This window comes from Esox lucius, chromosome 5 (genome assembly GCF_011004845.1).
Source record: "Esox lucius isolate fEsoLuc1 chromosome 5, fEsoLuc1.pri, whole genome shotgun sequence".
Taxonomy (NCBI): Eukaryota; Metazoa; Chordata; class Actinopteri; order Esociformes; family Esocidae; genus Esox; species Esox lucius.
The window spans coordinates 5,543,058-5,562,907 of NC_047573.1; the positions used below are offsets into that span (position 1 = coordinate 5,543,058).

At 41.1% G+C, this 19,850-nt stretch overlaps 1 protein-coding gene across 3 annotated transcripts; it reads right to left on the reverse strand.

The window, feature by feature from the left end:
• Nucleotides 1-168: 168 nt before the first annotated feature.
• Nucleotides 169-17,560, reverse strand: LOC105030743 (butyrophilin subfamily 1 member A1-like). 3 transcript variants are annotated; one of them, XM_020046436.2, is made up of 9 exons: nt 17,336-17,560; nt 17,153-17,227; nt 10,749-11,063; nt 10,341-10,622; nt 7,467-7,583; nt 7,321-7,353; nt 7,178-7,195; nt 3,337-3,363; nt 169-2,475 (listed from the first exon to the last, which is right to left on the reverse strand). In XM_020046436.2, the coding sequence occupies exons 2-9, from the start codon at nt 17,220-17,222 to the stop codon at nt 1,931-1,933; spliced, it is 1,407 nt and encodes a 468-aa protein (XP_019901995.2). In that variant the 5' UTR covers nt 17,223-17,227; nt 17,336-17,560; the 3' UTR covers nt 169-1,930. The 3 variants fall into 3 exon arrangements, with proteins under 3 accessions (XP_019901995.2, XP_010903103.2, XP_019901994.2); XM_010904801.3 differs by having other exon boundaries at nt 10,749-11,099; nt 17,336-17,559; XM_020046435.2 differs by lacking the exon at nt 17,336-17,560 and adding an exon at nt 17,324-17,327 and having other exon boundaries at nt 10,749-11,099.
• Nucleotides 17,561-19,850: the final 2,290 nt, after the last annotated feature.

A 19,850-nucleotide genomic window follows, 5' to 3' on the forward strand; every position in this document is an offset into this window, starting at 1 on the left:
GAGGGAGGGAGGGAGGGAGGGAGGGAGGGAGGGAGGGAGGGAGGGAGGGAGGGAGGGAGGGAGGGAGGGAGGGAGGGAGGGAGGGAGGGAGGGAGGGAGGGAAAATATGTATATATCTGACTTTACTGCCACTATTTACACATTAAGTGTTTCAATCAGAATGATAGTCAAACTGGAAATGTCCCTGCTTTTCTCCCTTTTTGGGGATTATGTTCCCATTTTTGATCTCAGACGTCTGGTCACTTTATATCATATATCTGAATATTCTATTACTGTTAAGCCCACTATGAATTTTAAAATACGCCGAACCATGTGCCCTGTATCATAGCTACATGAATGACCTTTCCAACAAAAAAACCCGCGTGAAAATCAGTAAGGTATTCCTTGAGGTATGATTAATTAAATGCGCTGACAGCTCATTTCACCTGCCAAAATAGATTTCACTTGAGTGGAGCGGCTGAGCGGTCCAAGATAGCGGCCCCATGGCTCGTCAGCGCCAGTAGGCAGTAACGGTCGATGCCACGTCTACTCTTTAGTATGTCTATGGATTGAATGCCCCTGCTTGGAGCAGTTTAGAAATGCAGCGTAAGTTGCCATGACAACATACCTCGGGTAAAACGTATTCACCTTTTGTAGGACGGATTAATTGGGAAGTTACACCCGACGTCACCAAGTTACTCCTGAGTTACCTCGGTAAGCCAGTTACCTCGCTTTGTAGCATACCCCTCAGAATTGTTCAATCTGTTTTTAAACCTTAAATTAATTTAACTGTATATTGATTCTTGAAAGATTTTAAGAAATACCATATATAAATAACTAATTTTAAGTTCAACTGTTACATTTAATCAGAATAGAAAATATGTGCTTTTTATTCTGCATTGTGGAAAACTAAGACATGGTTACCTTAAAACAATTATTTGGTTTTATGGATGGTCAGTCCTTCTCAAATAGCTCCCTCTATATGTTTCATGTATAGTCAGTCCTTCTCAAATAGCTTCCTCTATATGTTTCATGTATGGTCAGTCCTTCTCAAATAGCTTCCTCTATATGTTTCATGGATGTTCAGTCCTTCTCACATCCCTCTATATGTTTCATGGATGTTCAGTCCTTCTATCCATATCTCCCTCTATATAATTGAATGTATCTCTCCACTGACTTGACTGGGTACTCATTTTCCACTATATGTAATTGATAAAGTTACAGGTGGTGCTGGGACCATTACATTCCCAATGCCTGAGAAATTCAACATTCAAACTGAATTGAGTTGTAGAAATAATTTTTTACAGCATTAAATATAACCTCATTAAAGGAAAGTAATACCACTAGGTCCCATTTGACCATCTGGCTACAGTATGTTATACTGGTGCACAGTACAGTCTGTTTTGGAAAACTATGGACTGTCAAATATAAGGGACTTGAATAGCACTTGAGCACAGGGATGAGAAAGAAAATATGTATAATCTGCTAATTAAAATAAACACTGAGAAGCTCTCTTTCCAAAATCCTGCAATCCAATCATGGTAGTTATACAAGACTTTCATCACAAAGATAATTTTGTGTGGTCTCCTTTTTTAGTAAAAAAAAAAGAAAAATATTTTTCAATTTTGTTGTTGTCTTTTCTGGATCTGTTTAGTAATTGTCTCATCAACTGCCACTGAAAATTTTTAATTTTAACAAACATTTTCCTCACTATTTTTGTTGACAAAATTAACACTGCATAACACACATTAACCTGACAACAGAAACAATATAAAGTATGGATACTAGAAACATCCAAGGTTTTTGCAAATCTGAGAACTCATTTGCAAATGAATGTTCCCTCATATTTCATCGTCTTGCCAACTGTCTCTACCTCCCTGGTTTGATTTAAAACAGTCAGTCAGTGATATCTACAGGACAGATGACCAGTAGGTTGTCTGATTTAAAACAGTCAGTCAGTGACATCTACAGGACAGATGACCAGTGGAGCTGAGTTTTCACCATCATCATTAAGTCCAGGGCAGAAGAAAGGATAGAGTTTGTCAGTGAAGATTTGTCTAGTGAAAGAGTAGATATGACACCTGGCCTCCACATTGAAGAAGGAGACCTGTCCCTCCTCATAATCCACAAACACTCCCACCTTCTGGGGCTTCTCTCTCAGGGAGGGGGTGACAGGGGTGTGTGCACAAGCCTTATACACTCCATCCCTCAGCCACACAGTCCAAAATCCATGATAAGGGTTCAGTGTAACCCCCCCCTTCCTGTTGATTGACTGTCTGACCACTCCTAAAATCCATTCAGTCTTCTCTTTCACCTGAACCTCATAGTAGAATCTCCCTGAGGAGAAACCCTCCTTATCCAGGACATTGATATTACGTGTAAACCTCTTTGGGTTTTCAGGTAGATTCTGGTATTTGTCTCCATGTCTCACTTGTTTCCCGTCATTAGACAGAATGAGTTCTGGATGTGCAGTATCAGGGTCTAGAGTCACATCCACTGTGGAGAGAAACACTATGATAAATACAATGACATCATGACATCAACATCAGTGGAGAAAATACAAGTGGAGGACAACATTTACTGTGATGATCTCTGACACATGAGTCTTCCAGTATTAGTGGTTCATGTGTGGTTTAGGTAGAGATAACAGAACATCCAGTATTAGTGGTTCATGTGTGGTTTAGGTAGATATAACAGAACATCCAGTATTAGTGGTTCATTTGTAGTTTAGGTAGAGATAACAGAACATCCAGTATTAGTGGTTCATGTGGGGTTTAGGTAGAGATAACAGAACATCCAGTATTAATGGTTCATGTGTGGTTTAGGTAGAGATAACAGAACATCCAGTATTAGTGGTTCATGTGTGGTTTAGGTAGAGATAACAGAACATCCAGTATTAGTGGTTCATGTGTGGTTTAGGTAGAGATAACAGAACATCCAGTATTAGTGGTTCATGTGGGGTTTAGGTAGAGATAACAGAACATCCAGTATTAATGGTTCATGTGTGGTTTAGGTAGAGATAACAGAACATCCAGTATTAGTGGTTCATGTGTGGTTTAGGTAGAGATAACAGAACATCCAGTATTAGTGGTTCATGTGTGGTTTAGGTAGAGACAAGAAAACATCCAGTAACAGGTAGGTCTTGGGTGAAAGCCTCTTATGTTAATATATTATTCATTATTACTTGACCATGCTGACAGCTGTCAAAGACCCATGACTGATGATCGAAGTACAGCATTTAGGTAAATAAATGATAGTTAAGACAGGTTTTTAAGAGTTCTGACCAGATGGTCCAGAGGTCAGTCTTACTACCTAATATATGGTAACGGTCACTCTGATAGGACGTAGGACACTGACCTGCATGTCTTCTGATGTCTTTGAATTCTGAAATATAAAGAAATAATTCATTTCAGTTTTACATAGAGAATTTTAGAATGCGCGTCTTTCATGCACCCAAATTCTTGGCATTTTAGGAAATGTTGGGAAACTCTATTCAACTATTACCCATGACCCTTGAGACATGTTCAACGTGTTCGAACTTTGAGAACTCTATTCAACCACCACATTCTCAAAAGGACGGCGCACGTTGATGATTCTGCACACAATTCTGACACAAATTGGATGTGGTCCTTTTCACATTTCCATAATTTCATAGAATATTGTGAAGTATTGCACTTGTGAGATTTCTAAACTTGAAAAATGTATGCGTGTTTGGACAAATAATAGACAATGTACTGAATAAATGAATGAAGAAAAATGAAGAAAAACATGTCAGACAGGAACCCTACATAGACCTGTGTCCCACAGAGGTATGGAATATTATGATTTTCAGGGAAAGGCTACTAGGCCTTAAGGGGCCGTCTAACTTGTCAGGGCACCCTAAGGCCAATCAAACCATATTGCCAATTACATTGCTGTTAAACAAGAAAAAACATTTCTGTTACCAATTGCTGTAGAAAAGTGATTTAATAAAGATTGTGTAGGGCCCCATGTCTTAGTGACTAAGACACAATGACTTCTATTCTGTCCTTCTTCTGCTACACTTTGTACGGGTAGGACAATCAACTAGAGATTACGACCATCTACCAGGACACTAGGACCATCAGTCAGGATGCAAAGACCATGAGTCTGTCAATAAGACTTACTCAGAACTTTCCAAGATGTATTTTTGAACAAGACAGTCTGCATGCAAAAGGGCACTGTGCCTAGTGCTGGACAAACAAGTCTGATCCACTGCGGCTCCACCTCGCAAAGTACAGGACTTAAAGGATCTGCTGCTAACATCTTGGTGCCAGATACCACAGCACACCTTCAGAGGTCTAGTGGAGTCCATGCCTCGACGGGTCAGGGCTGTTTTGTTTTTCAGGTGGTCATAATGTTATGGCTGATCGGTTTATGCTACTGTATTCAACGTTTTGAAAAATACAAAATATATTTATATATAACGTTACATTTATATGAAAATGTAAAAACAAAGTTACAACCTTTGGCTGTTCTGAAACAATGAATATACGCGGATAGAATATATTTCTGTGATATAGCATTCTAGAATGCTGCGTTCATTCCACCAAAAAAAGACTAAGACCATGAGCCAGGAATATAAGGACCGGTTTCACAGACAAAGACTAAGCCTAGTCCAAGACAAAAAAAATCAAGAGAGGTGGTGTTTGCCTACACAAAACACAGACTTTTGTTACAGTTCCATGGGGACCTTAGGAAACAGCAGCGGCCTCACACAGCACATGATTGACGCCCAATCAGACACAACCGTGGGCACCTGGGAAATAATTGTCTGTCACCCTATCCCCTGTAATAGGTGCCCATTCCCAGTACACGTAAGTGATTTTTTCCATTACTAGAGAGAGAATAAAATGCAAAATAGATTTATTAAAGTTTGCATAATCATTTCCATAGGGTTTGATTTTCAACTGGCATGTTAGAAAATGTACCATTCTGGATTGTGGGTGTCAATTGAGGGCACAGAAACAGTACATATCTAGGGCCGAATGGGGGCAGTAATTATTACAGAGGAGCCAACATCTGCTAGAATGGCAGGTGGCAGGTGGGTAGGGAAATGGCTTTTAAAAATTCAGTATGGAGTAAGACTGCTATTTACATTAACTGAAGGACAATAAAGTGATGCCCAGCAAATATGCGTGTGTAACCCTGTTACAAATTTGGATGATAACAATAAATATTTCTTTGAATCCGTCCATTAAGATTTTCCAATGGATCAAGTTCCGCCTCTGTTTGAGGATGATTGGTAGCTCTCACATGCCTAGCTAGAGAATTTCGACCTGTAGAAACAGAGACTAGTGATGGGAAGTTCCACTCTTTTTAATGACTCTGATCTTTTCGAGTCATTCAGTAAAGAGTTTTAATCTTTAGAGTAATTTCCTTCATTTGAGTCAATAATGCACATAACGCCCTCCCCTGTTCCTGCCTTGGTCAATTTTTCTCTGCTGATTGACATTGATCGGATAACTGAGCTGGAGGACCAGGTATGAAACAAAGGATCATGTTGTAGAAATCCGCTGCTAAATGTTCGAATGAATGATACAATTGAACGAGTCAATAGAAACAAAAGACTTGTGAGTCCTGAGTTACCAAATAGATTAATTCAAAATGAACAAATCGTTTGTGAACTGCACATTCTAACCGCCAGATTGTGAGTAGTGAACGGTCAGATAAAACTCAGTAAAAGTTGACAAAAGTTAAGAAAACATCATATTCAATTCAGGAAAACGTAGTGGAGCTAACACACTGTTGAGAGTTTGGATGAAGTCCCGGTTGAACATTCTTTCACGAGAGTAGAGCTTCCATCTGTCTTGGAGAGTAGTCGAGCAGAAATTAACCTTCTTAACTGAGCTTGCCGTATTCTTACTTGAGGTTAGCTTCTCTAATATATATATATATATATATATATATATATATATATATATATATATATATATATATTTGGAACTTATGGGAAGCATTGAGAATTGTATTTAAACATACAGTTTAAGTACTTATTGCTACGTTAGTAGAATGTTTACATCGGTTTTATAATCTGAATTATTTTGTTACTCACAATGCCATGTGAGGAAAGTCATGTTAATGATAGCATTTCCATGTGGATTTCCGCAGGGCCTAAGGCTACACGTAGCTGAATCATTTGTTTCAAGTGCAATATTTTCTTATCAAAACTTATCAAAAATCCTTCATATGGATTACATACTAGATATGAATGTGCTTTTATGCCATATTGTAATACTTTTCTTTTCTATGATTAATACAGTTTATAATGTTACTTTCTCCTGTAAATGGAATGGTTAATTCAGTCAATTTATTCATGAAGTCATTTAACAGTAACTAAGATATTGATTGATAAGTGAAGAATACAACTAGTGTATGACTAACAGGCCTGTATAATGTTATTCTCTGGTATTGTTGTACAATGGATGATTAAGCCCTGTTTTGTAAATACAGGTCAGGTCTTATAGAGACCCCATCTTTGAGACTTGAATTTATGAGAGCTCATTTATATTTTTAGTATATCAAGTATATCAAAGGCCTTTTTTATATATTTTATATTTTCTATTCAAATGACTTAGTGATTGTATATTTTCATGCTGATCCTAATTTTCTCACTAAAGAAATATTGTTTTTATTACTTTTCAAGTTTGGTTTCTCTGTCATTCATTTGCAGGATATTGTCTTCCCTTAACTCCTCCAAACCTTCACATGGATTTTTACGTGGAAACAGTTTATGACAACAACAACATGGTTGTCATAAACATCATCCTGGTATATGGGGTAGGGGAATGACTTCCATAAAGATAAGAATCTAAGGACACTTCTAGCTATATTCAAATAAAAGTTATTTGCTGAAGTGTTACAGTGTCTGAGATAAAAGGAAGGCTATCTTGAGCTATCAATATCTGCAAGTTCACACGACAAAAGAATCTAGCATCTCAATCTTCTTCGATATTGTCTGGTCTTGACTATTGGTATGCCTCTAGGCATCTCTGCGTTGTGATTTTGGTTGACCCTAATTTGAGGCATCTCTGCCCTGTGTTGCCTCTATTTGGGGATCCTATTTAAGTTCGGTATTTCTTCACTGCTGTGTGTATCATTGTTTGTGCAATTTTTGGCCACCTTGCTATTTTGTTGGAAAGCCCCCTAAAATAGGTCTAGCGACGTCCCTGGTACTCACCCTTCTTCATTAGGTAGCCTGTAAATACACATAGTATACAGAATACAGTCAGAACATCATAAACATGTCAACCAGAAGAATTTCTGCTTAGTAAATGCTTCCACTCTTGTGTAATCTGGGTTAGATACACTAAGAATACTGACCCTGCTGTTGTTGGATTTGACGGATTATTGCACCTGCAAATTAAAATGTCCATGTAATATAACCACTATGAAGTAATAATGTGTTAAGGTGGGAAAATAATAGAAAACATTTATTTAAAACAATTAAACATTTATATAATGTTTACCTTTCTTTTTATGTATGCAGTAGACTGTGAGAGCTGAAGCAATCACAGTGATGACTCCCAAACAACATGAAACAATGAAGGACAGTCTCCATGGAGTGGTGTAATCAAACAACTCACCTAAACATACAAATAATTAAACATCAAACCACTCACTTCAACACAGAGCCTTATACATCAACGACTCACCTAAAAACTAGTGCTGTCAAATGAGAATTATTTTGTTGTTTAAAAAGCAGTGCGTTACGTTAAATACATACTATTTATTTTTGTAAATTATGGACTGTTCTTTACTTTAAATTAAATAAGTGCAGGACCTGTCTTTTTCCAAGTTGGTCCTAGAGGGGGATTTTTCATAAGAATGCAGTATACTCTCACACTCAATGAATATATCAGTAAGTTCACATAACACATAAGACTAATTAGTATAATCATCAATATACAATGTATAAGTCTCCAGAGTCTCAAGCAAGCCTCCAGAAAATTGGAGCGAAAGTGGCACTCCACCAAGTGGGAAGTATTCAAACTAGTCTGGATAGACAGTACACTACAATACCGAAAATCATTCACATCTGCTCGATCAGCTTATTTCTCCAACCTGATTGAGGCGAACAAAAACAATCTTCAATACAGTTGCAAAGTTAACAAAAAAGCAGCAATCAACAAGTGAAATGGGTCTTCACTTTAGCTGTAATGAATACATGAACTACTTTGATGAAAAGATCATACCATTAGAAAACAAATAACTGACTCCTCCTTAAATAGTTATGGTCCTCAAAATCTCAGTTGTCCTGAGAATGTCCTGAACCTCCCTGACCAGGTGTCAATGGGGACACTTGAATTTTTTGATACCGTATCGCTCGACACATTTACCTAATTTGTAATGAGTTCTAATCCCACACACTCTCAGCTAGACCCAATTCCAACAAATTTACTTAAGGAGCTATTTCCTGTGCTAGGTCAGCCAATGTTGAACATAATAAATTGCTCCCTTTCCTCCGGATGTGTACCAAACTATATAAAAATAGCGGAAATTAAGCCTCTTCTAAAAAATATTGAATCTGGATCCCGACATATTAAACAATTATAGGCCAATATCAAACCTCCCGTTCCTCTCAAAAATCTGTTGTTGAGAAAAATGTGTTTCCCAACAACTGAATGCCTTCCTAAAGACAAATAACATTTATGAAATGCTCCAGTCCGGTTTCAGACCCCATCTTAGTACTGAGACTGCACTCGTGAAGGTAACAAATTACCTTCTAATGGCCTCAGACAAAGGTTCTGCATCCGTCCTGTTGCTTCTTGATCTTAGTGCTGCTTTTGACACTATTGATCACTCACTTCTCTTAGAGAGACTGGAAACCCATTTTGGGCTACGTGGACATGTTCTAGCCTGGTTTAAATCTTATTTATCTGAAAGATATCAGTTTGTTAGTGTGGATGGCATACCCCCTGACAAGTCAAGGTACATTTTGGTGTTTTTCTTTATGAGCGCAAAAACATCTGTTATCGTCATGTGTTACCTGGGGAGGTGTGAGACATTGGGAAGGAGGTCGCCTTTGAGTTTTGAATGCAGAAAAAAACCTGTATATAGATACAGTGGATCTAAAAAGTCAACACACCCCTGTTACAATGCCAGGTTATTGTGATGTAAAAGAATGAGACAAAAATAAATAATGTCAGAACTTTTTCCACTTTTAATGTGACCTATAATGTGAACAATTTAATTGAAAAACTAATGCTAGTAAGAGTGACTGCATAATACGCAACAGATGATTTCTACCCGCATTTGGTGGGAGGGAGGGTGGGTGGGTGCTAATGTCAAGCCCTGACTACAACCTTATTATAATATCCCTATCTGTTAAGTTTTTGACAGACTGTTCCTGCTGACAGTGTGATCAAATCCTGTATTGATATTCTCAGTCACCTGGGAAAGATTTGCTCTACTCTTTTTTTTCTTACATATCGTAGTAATGCATGGGCATTAGGGTCATTAAATGCCCACTTTCGACCACAATTTCTGACCTAATATACAGATGTCTTTCCCATCGATCTACATGTAGCTGTAAGTGTAGTCACTGCTTTAGTGGTCAATTTACTGAATGGATTGACATGATGGATTGATGGATTCCACAAATGTATAGAGGAATTATACGTCGAAGTTTTGAGTTTTAGTACAGACTCATTGTGTCTCGACAAGAAGTGGAATGGCGGAGGTGTTGGCAGTGTTGTATACTGTATGTGGGAAAGGAAGAATGAGGTGTTGATGTAGATGTAAACATTTTGTCAAAGTGGGGGTAAGGACAGATCAATGAGTTTTAGGACAAAAGATAAGGGATAAGGAACGTGTTGTTTTCACAGAATGTCTATGCAAACTCCTACCGCAACGGTTCTTGCAATACTGGACTAAACTGGAAATGCTAATAGTATTTTCATGTCTTGGCCTGAGTGTACAGCAAAAATAGCACATTTGACTTTATAACTGTTGTTATAGAAATGTATTGAGCTGAAATATTTTTGGATTCTACAAAAATTTATAGAGGAATGCTACAGGAGGTCTGGTCCTCGTTTATTTGTGACACATGTCTGAATGATATCTGTGGATCCTTGGGTCCTCTGACAGTTTGCTAACCTGAATAAACCATCAGTGTGTGTGTTCTTTGTTTTTCAGGAATGTGGCCAGCTGTCTTGAAAAGGTCATTTGCAATGTTTAAGAATGTTTTGATCTCTGCCTTACCTAGAAGGAGTTGTAATCGGTAAATTTATACCACACTGTCCAAATTCTTTTGGAGGCCACTGTATGTCTTGTTTTTCAAACATAATCATAGTGTATCTTCAGTCTTTCATGTCACCAAAATATTATGTTACGTTACTCACTTGGGATGTGAACCTTTGTTTCGAAGTCCTCATTAATCTGTTTCTGTAGAACTCTGCAGGTAAAGAGGTTGGTGTCAGTCTCCTGGACAATGACATGTTGTTTGACTGTGTAGAATCCCTTTAAGTCTCTGTGTGTCTCAGGAGGTTCAGCAGAGAGACTGACTCCTTTACTGTCCAGCCACACCAGATCAGGTTCAGGGTGCCAGCCTTCAGACTGACACACCAGACCCATCCCTCCCTCTCTGTGTCCTTCAATGGACACCACTGGCCTGGATCCTACAGCTACAGACACACAGACAGACTGGATGTTAACTGACAACAACAGACTCAGACTGTATTCAGTCATATAAAGGTAAGAGGTGACAGTTATTGTACTGGAGTTAGTTTTACATGAAATATGAACCTCACCTTTAACAAAGACTTGAATAGTTATGTCATCATAGTAGTCTTTTGACATGATAAAGCATTTGTAACGTCCCTCATCAGTGCCTTGTACCCTGGTCAGTTTTAAAGAGGTGTTTCCCTTCCACAGTTCCTCTTTAAACAGTGATGTTCTTCCTCTGTAGGAGGGAATCTGATCCTCTTCTATGATTCTTCCATTTTGGTAACGATAGACACGTTCATCTATGTAGTCAAGGTTACGCCAGTCCACTGTCATGTCCTCAACACTGATGTTGGGTTTGAGGTAACAGGGCAGAATGATGTCATCACCAGCCACAGCAACTATGGATTCAGTGGGACCATGAACTTCAAACTTCACTGGAGAGAAAATGCATAAATGAAGGAAAATATGTAAAAGTACTAGGGCTGTCAAAAGTAACGTGGCAACACATGCAAAAAAATAATAATGCGTAACGCCATGGATTTTTTTTTGGCACCATTTACACCTTTTTCTTTCATTGAGCTTCAGAACCATAGTTAGTCCTTGACTTGAGCGGGAGCTGTCACTTAATCATTTGCACCAGTGTACGGGAAACTTTATTTGGCACTTGACATTATGTAGCATTATGTGGGTGCACTTCATGAAAAACACTGAAGGGGGGATGGGTCACGTAATCAGGTCATGTTACTTTATGCCAACATTCCAAACATTTGTTTCAAAATACCCCTCCAAGAACTGCCACCTTAACGTGGTGGAGGGGTTTGAGTACCCGAGTGACCCTAGGAGCTATGTTGTCTGGGGCTATATGCCCCTGGTAGGGTCTCCCAAGGCAAACAGGTCTTAGGCGACGGGTCAGACTAAGAGCGGTTCAAAACCCCCTTAATGAAGAAAAACATTTGGAGTACCGTGACGTCGCCCGGTATGGCGCGGCCGGGGCCCCACCCTGGAGCCAGGCCCGGGGTTGGGGCTCGTATGCGAGCGCCTGGTGGCCGGGCCTTCCCCCATGGGGCCCGGCCGGGCTCAGCCCGAACGGGCGACGTGGGGCCGCCCTCCCGTGGGCTCACCACCCACAGGAGGGACCATAAGGGGCCGGTGCGAAGAGGATCGGGCGGCAGTCGAAGGCAGGGGCCTAGACAACCCGATCTCTGGACACGGAAACTGGCTCTAGGGACGTGGAATGTCACCTCGCTGGCGGGGAAGGAGCCTGAGTTGGTGCGTGAGGTTGAGAGGTTCCGATTAGAGGTAATCGGGATCACCTCTACGCACGGCTTGGGCTCTGGAACCTCACTCCTTGAGAGAGGATGGACTCTTCACCACTCTGGAGTTGCCCATGGTGAGAGGCGGCGGGCTGGTGTGGGTTTGCTTATAGCTCCCCAGCTCTGCCGCCATGTGTTGGAGTTTACCCCGGTGAACGAGAGGGTCGTTTCCCTGCGCCTACGGGTCGGTGATAGGTCTCTCACTGTTGTTTGTGCCTACGGGCCGAACGGCAGTGCAGAGTACCCGACCTTCTTGGAGTCTCTGGGAGGGGTGCTGGAAAGTGCTCCGACTGGGGACTCTATTGTTCTACTGGGGGACTTCAACGCCCACGTGGGCAACGACAGTGACACCTGGAGGGGCGTGATTGGGAGGAACGGCCCCCCGGATCTGAACCACTCGGGTGAAGAGAGGGGCGGAGCTGTCAACTGATCACCACCTGGTGGTGAGTTGGATCCGATGGCGGGGGAGGAAGCTGGACAGACTCGGCAGGCCCAAGCGTACTGTAAGGGTCTGCTGGGAACGTCTGGCCGAGTCTCCTGTCAGAGAGATCTTTAACTCCCACCTCCGGCAGAGTTTCGACTGGATCCCGAGGGAGGTTGGAGATATTGAGTCCGAGTGGACCATGTTCTCCACCGCCATTGTCGAAGCGGCCGCTCGGAGCTGTGGCCGTAAGGTCTCCGGTGCCGGTCGAGGCGGCAATCCCCGAACCCGGTGGTGGACACCGGAAGTAAGGGATGCCGTCAAGCTGAAGAAGGAGTCCTATCAGGCCTGGTTGGCTTGTGGGACTCCTGAGGCAGCTGACGGGTACTGACAGGCCAAGCGGGCTGCAGCCCGGGTGGTTGTGGAGGCAAAAACTCGGGCCTGGGAGGAGTTCGGTGAGGCCATGGAGAAGGACTATCGGCTGGCCTCGAAGAGATTCTGGCAAACCATCCGGCGCCTCAGGAGAGGGAAACAGTGCCCTACCAACGCTGTTTACAGTAGAGGTGGGCAGCTGTTGACCTCAACTGAGGATGTCGTCGGGCGGTGGAAGGAGTACTTCGAGGATCTCCTCAATCCCGCTGACACGTCTTCCATTGAGGAAGCAGAGGATGAGGGCTCAGAGGTGGACTCGTCCTGGACCAGCTCTATACCCTCTACGGGGTGTTGGAGGGTTCATGGGAGTTTGCCCAACCTATCCACATGTGTTTTGTGGATTTGGAGAAAGCATTCGACTGTGTCCCTCGCGGCATCTTGTGGAGGGTGCTTGGGGAATATGGGGTCCTGGGTCCTTTGCTAAGGGCTGTCAGGTCCCTGTACAACCGAAGCAGGAGCTTGGTCCGCATTGCCGGCAGTAAGTCAGACTTGTTCCCAGTGCATGTGGGACTCCGGCAGGTCTGCCCTTTGTCACCGGTTCTGTTCGTAATTTTTACGGACAGAATTTCTAGGCGCAGCCAGGGGCCGGAGGGTGTCAGGTTTGGGGACCACACAATTTCGTCTCTGCTCTTTGCAGATGATGTTGTCGTGTTGGCCCCTTCTAACCAGGACCTTCAGCATGCACTGGGACGGTTTGCAGCCGAGTGTGAAGCGGTGGGGATGAAAATCAGTATCTCCAAATCCGAGGCCATGGTCCTCAGTCGGAAAAGGGTGGCTTGCCCACTTCAGGTTGGTGGAGAGTGCCTGCCTCAAGTGGAGGAGTTTAAGTATCTAGGGGTCTTGTTCACGAGTGAGGGAAGGATGGAATGGGAGATTGACAGACGGATCGGTGCAGCTTCTGCAGTAATGCAGTTGATGTATCGGTCTGTCGTGGTGAAGAAAGAGCTGAGCCGCAAGGTGAAGCTCTTGATTTACCAGTCAATCTACGTTCCTACCCTCACCTATGGTCATGAGCTTTGGGTCATGACCGAAAGGACAAGATCCCGGATACAGGCGGCCGAAATAAGCTTTCTCCGCAGGGTGGCCGGGCGATCCCTTAGAGATGAGAAGCTCGGTCACCCGTGAGGAGCTCAGAGTAGAGCCGCTGCTCCTCCACATTGAGAGGGGTCAGCTGAGGTGGCTTGGGCATCTTTTTCGGATGCCTCCGGAACGCCTTCCTGGGAAGGTGTTCCGGTCCCGTCCCACCGGGAAGAGACCCCGGGGAAGACCTAGGACACGCTGGAGGGACTATGTCTCCCGGCTGGCCTGGGAACGCCTCGGTGTCCCCCCAGAAGAGCTAGAGGAAGTGTCTGGAGAGAGGGAAGTCTGGGCATCCCTGCTTAGACTGCTGCCCCCGCGACCCGGCCCCGGATAAGCGGAAGAAGATGGATGGATGGATGTTTCAAAATACTAAATGGCAGTGTGTGGACAAAGACACTGGCCATGAGGTACGTTTCGTAACTTTTCACATTTCATATGCTCTTGTTGAAAAATAATTAATTACCTTTTTACAACTTTGATAATCAGGTATTGAATGTCTGTATCCGGATACAAAGCCCACATTAGGGTATAAAACAGAGATTATCACTATGTTTTGAGGCCTATACTCTACACATAATAAGAAAAAGGTGTGAAATACCGATTACTCCATTTTACTCTTTAATGTGTGTTATTGATAAATTCAGTAGCAAATATCATGCCAATCAGGAGGTACAAATGTTTATCCAGTATGCTCCACACAGTCCCAAGTGAAGATTGCCTGGTGAAAATAAGGCCTGTACTTGACGACATGAAGAGCAAGTGAACCGGTGTTCAATTGACAAGATGATGGTTCCTCACAAAAGCAAAAAAGCTGGAAGTCTGTGGCAGTATCTACCCAGCAAACCCCAACTATTGGGGTTCAATATCTTTGTGCTAGCTGGTGTGTCTAGCTTTGTGTTTGAATTCATGTGTTAAACAGGGAAGTCTACATGTGATGGTGCGACCCCAACTCTATAGGCAAAGAGTTTGGGTTAGGTGCAAATGTTCATCACAAACCGCTACGACTGAGTTGTCTACTATCTCTGAGTTTGATAACTCATCTGAAAGAGTCTGTGGACATCAGAAGTTTGGCCACCGTTCGAAGGAAACGCTTGATGGGTTGTAGTTTGGAAGTAGATTGAGACCTCCTACGAAGAGGCAGCTCTGACATTCGTGTAGACAACGATGCAAAGTTCTCCGTGGTGGAATGAGCAGACAACAAAACAGACTCCCTGGTGAGCTCCTGCACTTCTGACCACCCAGTATCGCACTCCAGGAGTGGGAGTGGGACCAGGTCCCACGGGTGGCACCTGGGCATATTTTGACAGATGGTTGACATTGCTGTCATGGCTTCTCCACTGGGGTGATGCAGCAGCACTGGGTCAGAAATACCAGCATCTGAAGGACTTTAGGTTGGATGCTGCGGGGGGTCATCAACATCCCAAAACACACAGCCAGGGCAACTTAGGAGTGGCTCCGTAAGAAGCATCTCAAGGTCCTGGAGTGGCCTAGCCAGTCTCCAGACATGAACCCAATAGAAAATCTTTAGAGGGAGCTGAAAGTTCCGTATTGCCCAGCGACAGGCCCGAAACCTGAAGGATCTGGTGAAGGTCTGTATGGAAGAGTGGGCCAAAATCCCCGCTGCAGTGTGTGTAAACCTGGTCAAGAACTACAGGAAACATATGATCTCTGTAATTGCAACCAAAGGTTTCTGTACCAAATATTACGTTCTGCTTTTCTGATGTATAAAATACTTATGTCATGCAATAAAATGCAAATCAATTACTTAGAAATCATACAATGTTATTTTCTGGATTTTTGTAAGTGGGAAAGGAGAAAAACGTGTAAAATGTTCAAGTGATCCTGTCATAAACAAATATCAGCAGTAACAGACTGCATGGTCTGTTTGAAAATGATTTCTAAATATTTGTTCTGTGACAGAAGGTGAGAAGAGAGAAATCGTAACCTCTAGATAGTGAAGGAGATGGTAAAGAAAATTTTTAGAGGACTATAATCCAGGCACAGGAAGTAATCATTCACTACCAGACAAGAGAGACTGTGACAGTGGTGAGAGACACTAAACAGTCAGTTGATTCATTTGACTTTCAGTCAGTGTTACAGACATGAAGACACATTTACCAGCTCACTGAGAGAGGTAATGAGTGTCTCTGTGTAAAGTAGTGTGGTTAGAATGACAAACATGCTGAATCAATCCAGAATAACCTGTTTCCTCCTAACCTGCTCCTGTCAGCCCCACCCAGAGTTGGCAGAACTCCACCATTACACACTGACAAATGAACCACCTCTGTTGTTGCTTGGTCTTTGGGGTTTCAGACTGGGTATCTGTAAAAGCACTTTTTGACAACTGCTAATCAATTGAACCACCTCTGTTTTGTCTGTAAGGGGTCAACCTACACGAGGACCCAGTAACCCACTTCCTCTTCATCCATAAACCACAGACCATCAACACCATAGACTCTCCTTCTTCCTGAGAGGGAAACTGAACAGTCTACATTATGAGAGCAGTGTGGGTCTAACTCAGAAAAGGAGGTAAAATATGAGTGATCTTCGAAGTCTAAACTCTGGGATGTTACCTGAGTTTTATAGTAGGAACTCCAAGGTTAAAGAAATTACTTGTAAAACTATATAATCAACATTAAACAGGTTAGTAAATTTGACCTGTCATGGTATTTTAATGTTAATTTCTCTGAAACAGATTTAATATCAAAGGTTAAAGGCTTGGGCACATATACAGTAGGCACTTGGTTTACGTTCAGATGTGACAGAAATTAGCATGTTGTCTCAGTTAGCGATTGTCATGTTCACACTGACTACTTCTCAGCAGCGAACACTATGTACACAGCTTTGCGCACATGCAAGAAGTACAGTACCTTAACCCTAAACTTAACCAAGAATGCCTGGACCTTAAGGTAACCCCAATTCTAACCCTAAAGTTATTGTAAGTTTGACCCTTAACCTAAACCCTGAGCCGGAAATTGACTTTTTTTGTTTCGTGGGGACCCGAAATATTTCCCCACAAGTTACATTGTTCAAGTTTTACTATACTTATGTCCCCACAAGTGATGAAAACAAGATCACACACACACATCTTACCAAGCTATTTAAATGGGCACACTGTTTACTAGCCTTGAAAAAAATCCCAAAATTAATCTAACCACAATCCCCAAAACCTAAACACAAACACACACACATAGTTATTAGCTAATATATACACACAGACAGAAGAAATGACCGTAGTTACCAGATTCAGAGGTTAAACTGTGGAGGAGAATCAGCAGAGTCACATACAGACTATCTGGTTCAGTCACCATTATTCCTGCAGGAGACAGTTGGTTTAATGAGGAAACAAATCCTAGTGATCAATACCAACAAACAGCATGTTTAAATATTGACGATTGATTATAATACACACCAAGATTCTTACCCTCTTTAAAGCAAGTCCATAGGGAAGAATGTATAGGAGTGAAAATGAAAATAACAGATATGACCTCATCCAACAAGACATTCACAGATTATTCCAACAGAAGAGTGCATTCCCACAATCACTGGCTGAGAACTGGAGTTCTTTTATGTAATTTGTTTCTTACTTATTTAAGAGTCTTTTTCTTCAGTAGCTTCATGACTTTATAACATGTAATAAATAATTAAGCAAAACATTTTTTTTGCTAAATTCCTACTGTAGGCTATCAGTAGGAATTCATTATTTTATATTTAATCTATGAAGTAAAAAAGTGGACCGTAAGTGCTTTTCTTGCACTGCATATAATTGAAGGAGGAGTCTGTATGTTACAGCTGATCTTTCCTGTTATTCTGGTTGTCCCACAAAATGTATCAAACACATTGTGCAGGAAATAATGACAGAAATAGTATTGAAAACAAGCCTATTTCAAGAAACTATATAAAAGAGTATCCAGTTAATTTTGATTAAAGACATTATTTCTATAATAAGGTCATTCAGTTGTGATTGTGGCCTAAGAAGAGCTTTTTTAGAGTCATAATCTCTGACATAGTACAACCGAATACCAAAGAAGTTGGGATGCTGTGGTAAATGCAAAGAAAAACAGAATGCAATGATGTGCAAATAATTCAAACTCTATATTCAACAGAAAATTCTACAAAGACAAAATATAAAATGTTGAGACTGAGAAATGTTATTGTTTCTTGAAAAATATATACCCTCTATGAATTTGATGCCAGCAACAGCAACAAAAGCTGGGACAGCAAATTAATGAAAATGTTGTGTAATGCAAAAAAAAACATTGAGGAACATCACATAACTAAGTAGGTTGTTAGGCAACAGGTCAGCTACAGGACTGGGTATAAAAAGAGCATCTCAGAGAGTCTTTCAGAAGTAAAGAGGGGGAGGGGTTTACCACTCTGAAAGACAGCGCAGGCAAGTAGTGCAAAACTTTAAGGATAACGTTTCTCAACGTTAAATTTCTAAACGTTTGGGGACCTCATTATTTACAGTGCATAATATAATTCAAAGATTCAGAGAATCTGGAGAAATCTCTGTACACAATAGACAAGGCTGTATTGGATAGCCTTGATCTTGATCTTCTCTGTTTTGGACATCACTGCAAGGGCTCAGGAGCACTTCCGAAAACCCTTGTCTGTAAACACAGTACGTTGCTGCATCCACAAATGCAAGTTAAAACTCTACCATGCAAAGAAGATCCATATATAAAAAAAAGATCCAGAAATGCCGCCGCCTTCTCTGGGCCCAAGCTCATTTAAGATGGACTAAGGTAAAGTGGAAAACCGTCCTGTGGTTTGACGAACCATTACTGCTAAACAATATATACAGGTTTTGGAGAAACATATGCTGCCATCCAGACAATGTCTTATATTATATGCACATTGTTGCATTCTCTTCTTAATTGCATTTTTTGCAGCGTCCCAACTTTTTTGGAAGCAGGGTATATTAATACCAATTCGATACGTTTCGTTTTGAGGAATTCATGCGCAAAAAACACTCAAGCATGTTTAACATATTTGTACTAATAGTGTAAGTCAACCTTTTTTATTATTTCCATCCATATTTCCTTATTTGAAAATGCTCATTAAAATGCATGGATACAAATATCTGTGGTCCTTTTTCATACTAACTTTTGAAAAAGAAAATTATTTTATTTATTGAGCGTTGAAACATGCCTTGCTATTTCAAATAACTAGGCTATAATATTTGCAGAAAAGCAAGAGGTGAAATGTCATGATGCGCAGATATTCTTTTTACTGTCATTGCTTTGCGGTTGGGTTTTGTAAAGAGCAGTCATTAACATTGATGTAGGGGTAATTCGCCAAACCCAATATACATAACACTGTACACGAGGAGCAGTTTTATGAAAATAATACTGTAAATTAGTAGCAGTTTTAAAAAAATAATACTGTAAACTAGTAGCAGTTTTAAGAAAATAATACTGTAAACTAGTAGCAATCTGGGTGGTAGTAGTAAACATTTAGATGGGGCAAGTATGGCAGTAAAATACATAACTAGCAGCAATTGATAGTTATTGAATATTATAGATACATATTGTAATAACCTTATGTATGGTGGCATATCATTACAACTACGTAGTGAGAATTTAAGAAGAAAAATGTGTACACAGCAAAAATATAGCAAGAAGATAAAGCAATATTATACAATATTATAACACTATACATAGCAACAGTTTTGAACAAGTACTGTAAACTAGCATTGGTAGTAGTATTATAGATACGGCAAGTATGGCAATAAAATACAGTACATAATGTAAACTAGCATACATTTTTCAAAGAGTAGGATGGGGAGTATGAACAGTATGGTAAAATAATGAGTATTTGCATAAGGTTGAAGGTGACAGCCTCTGAACAGGTTTTATATATTTTTTTGTAGCGGGAATTAAACATGCATTAAATACAGTCAGCCAACCTGACATTAACCTTCGCTGCAACTCTTC

Coding starts and splice junctions, on each gene's coding strand:
- LOC105030743 (XM_010904801.3), bottom strand. CDS start 17,222: ATGGTGACTGAACCAGATAGTCTGTATGTGACTCTGCTGATTCTCCTC. Junction 7,354..7,466: donor CTGCATACATAAAAAGAAAG/GTAAACATTATA, acceptor TTTAATTTGCAG/GTGCAATAATCCGTCAAATC. Junction 2,476..3,336: donor AGACATCAGAAGACATGCAG/GTCAGTGTCCTA, acceptor TTCTCTCCACAG/TGGATGTGACTCTAGACCCT.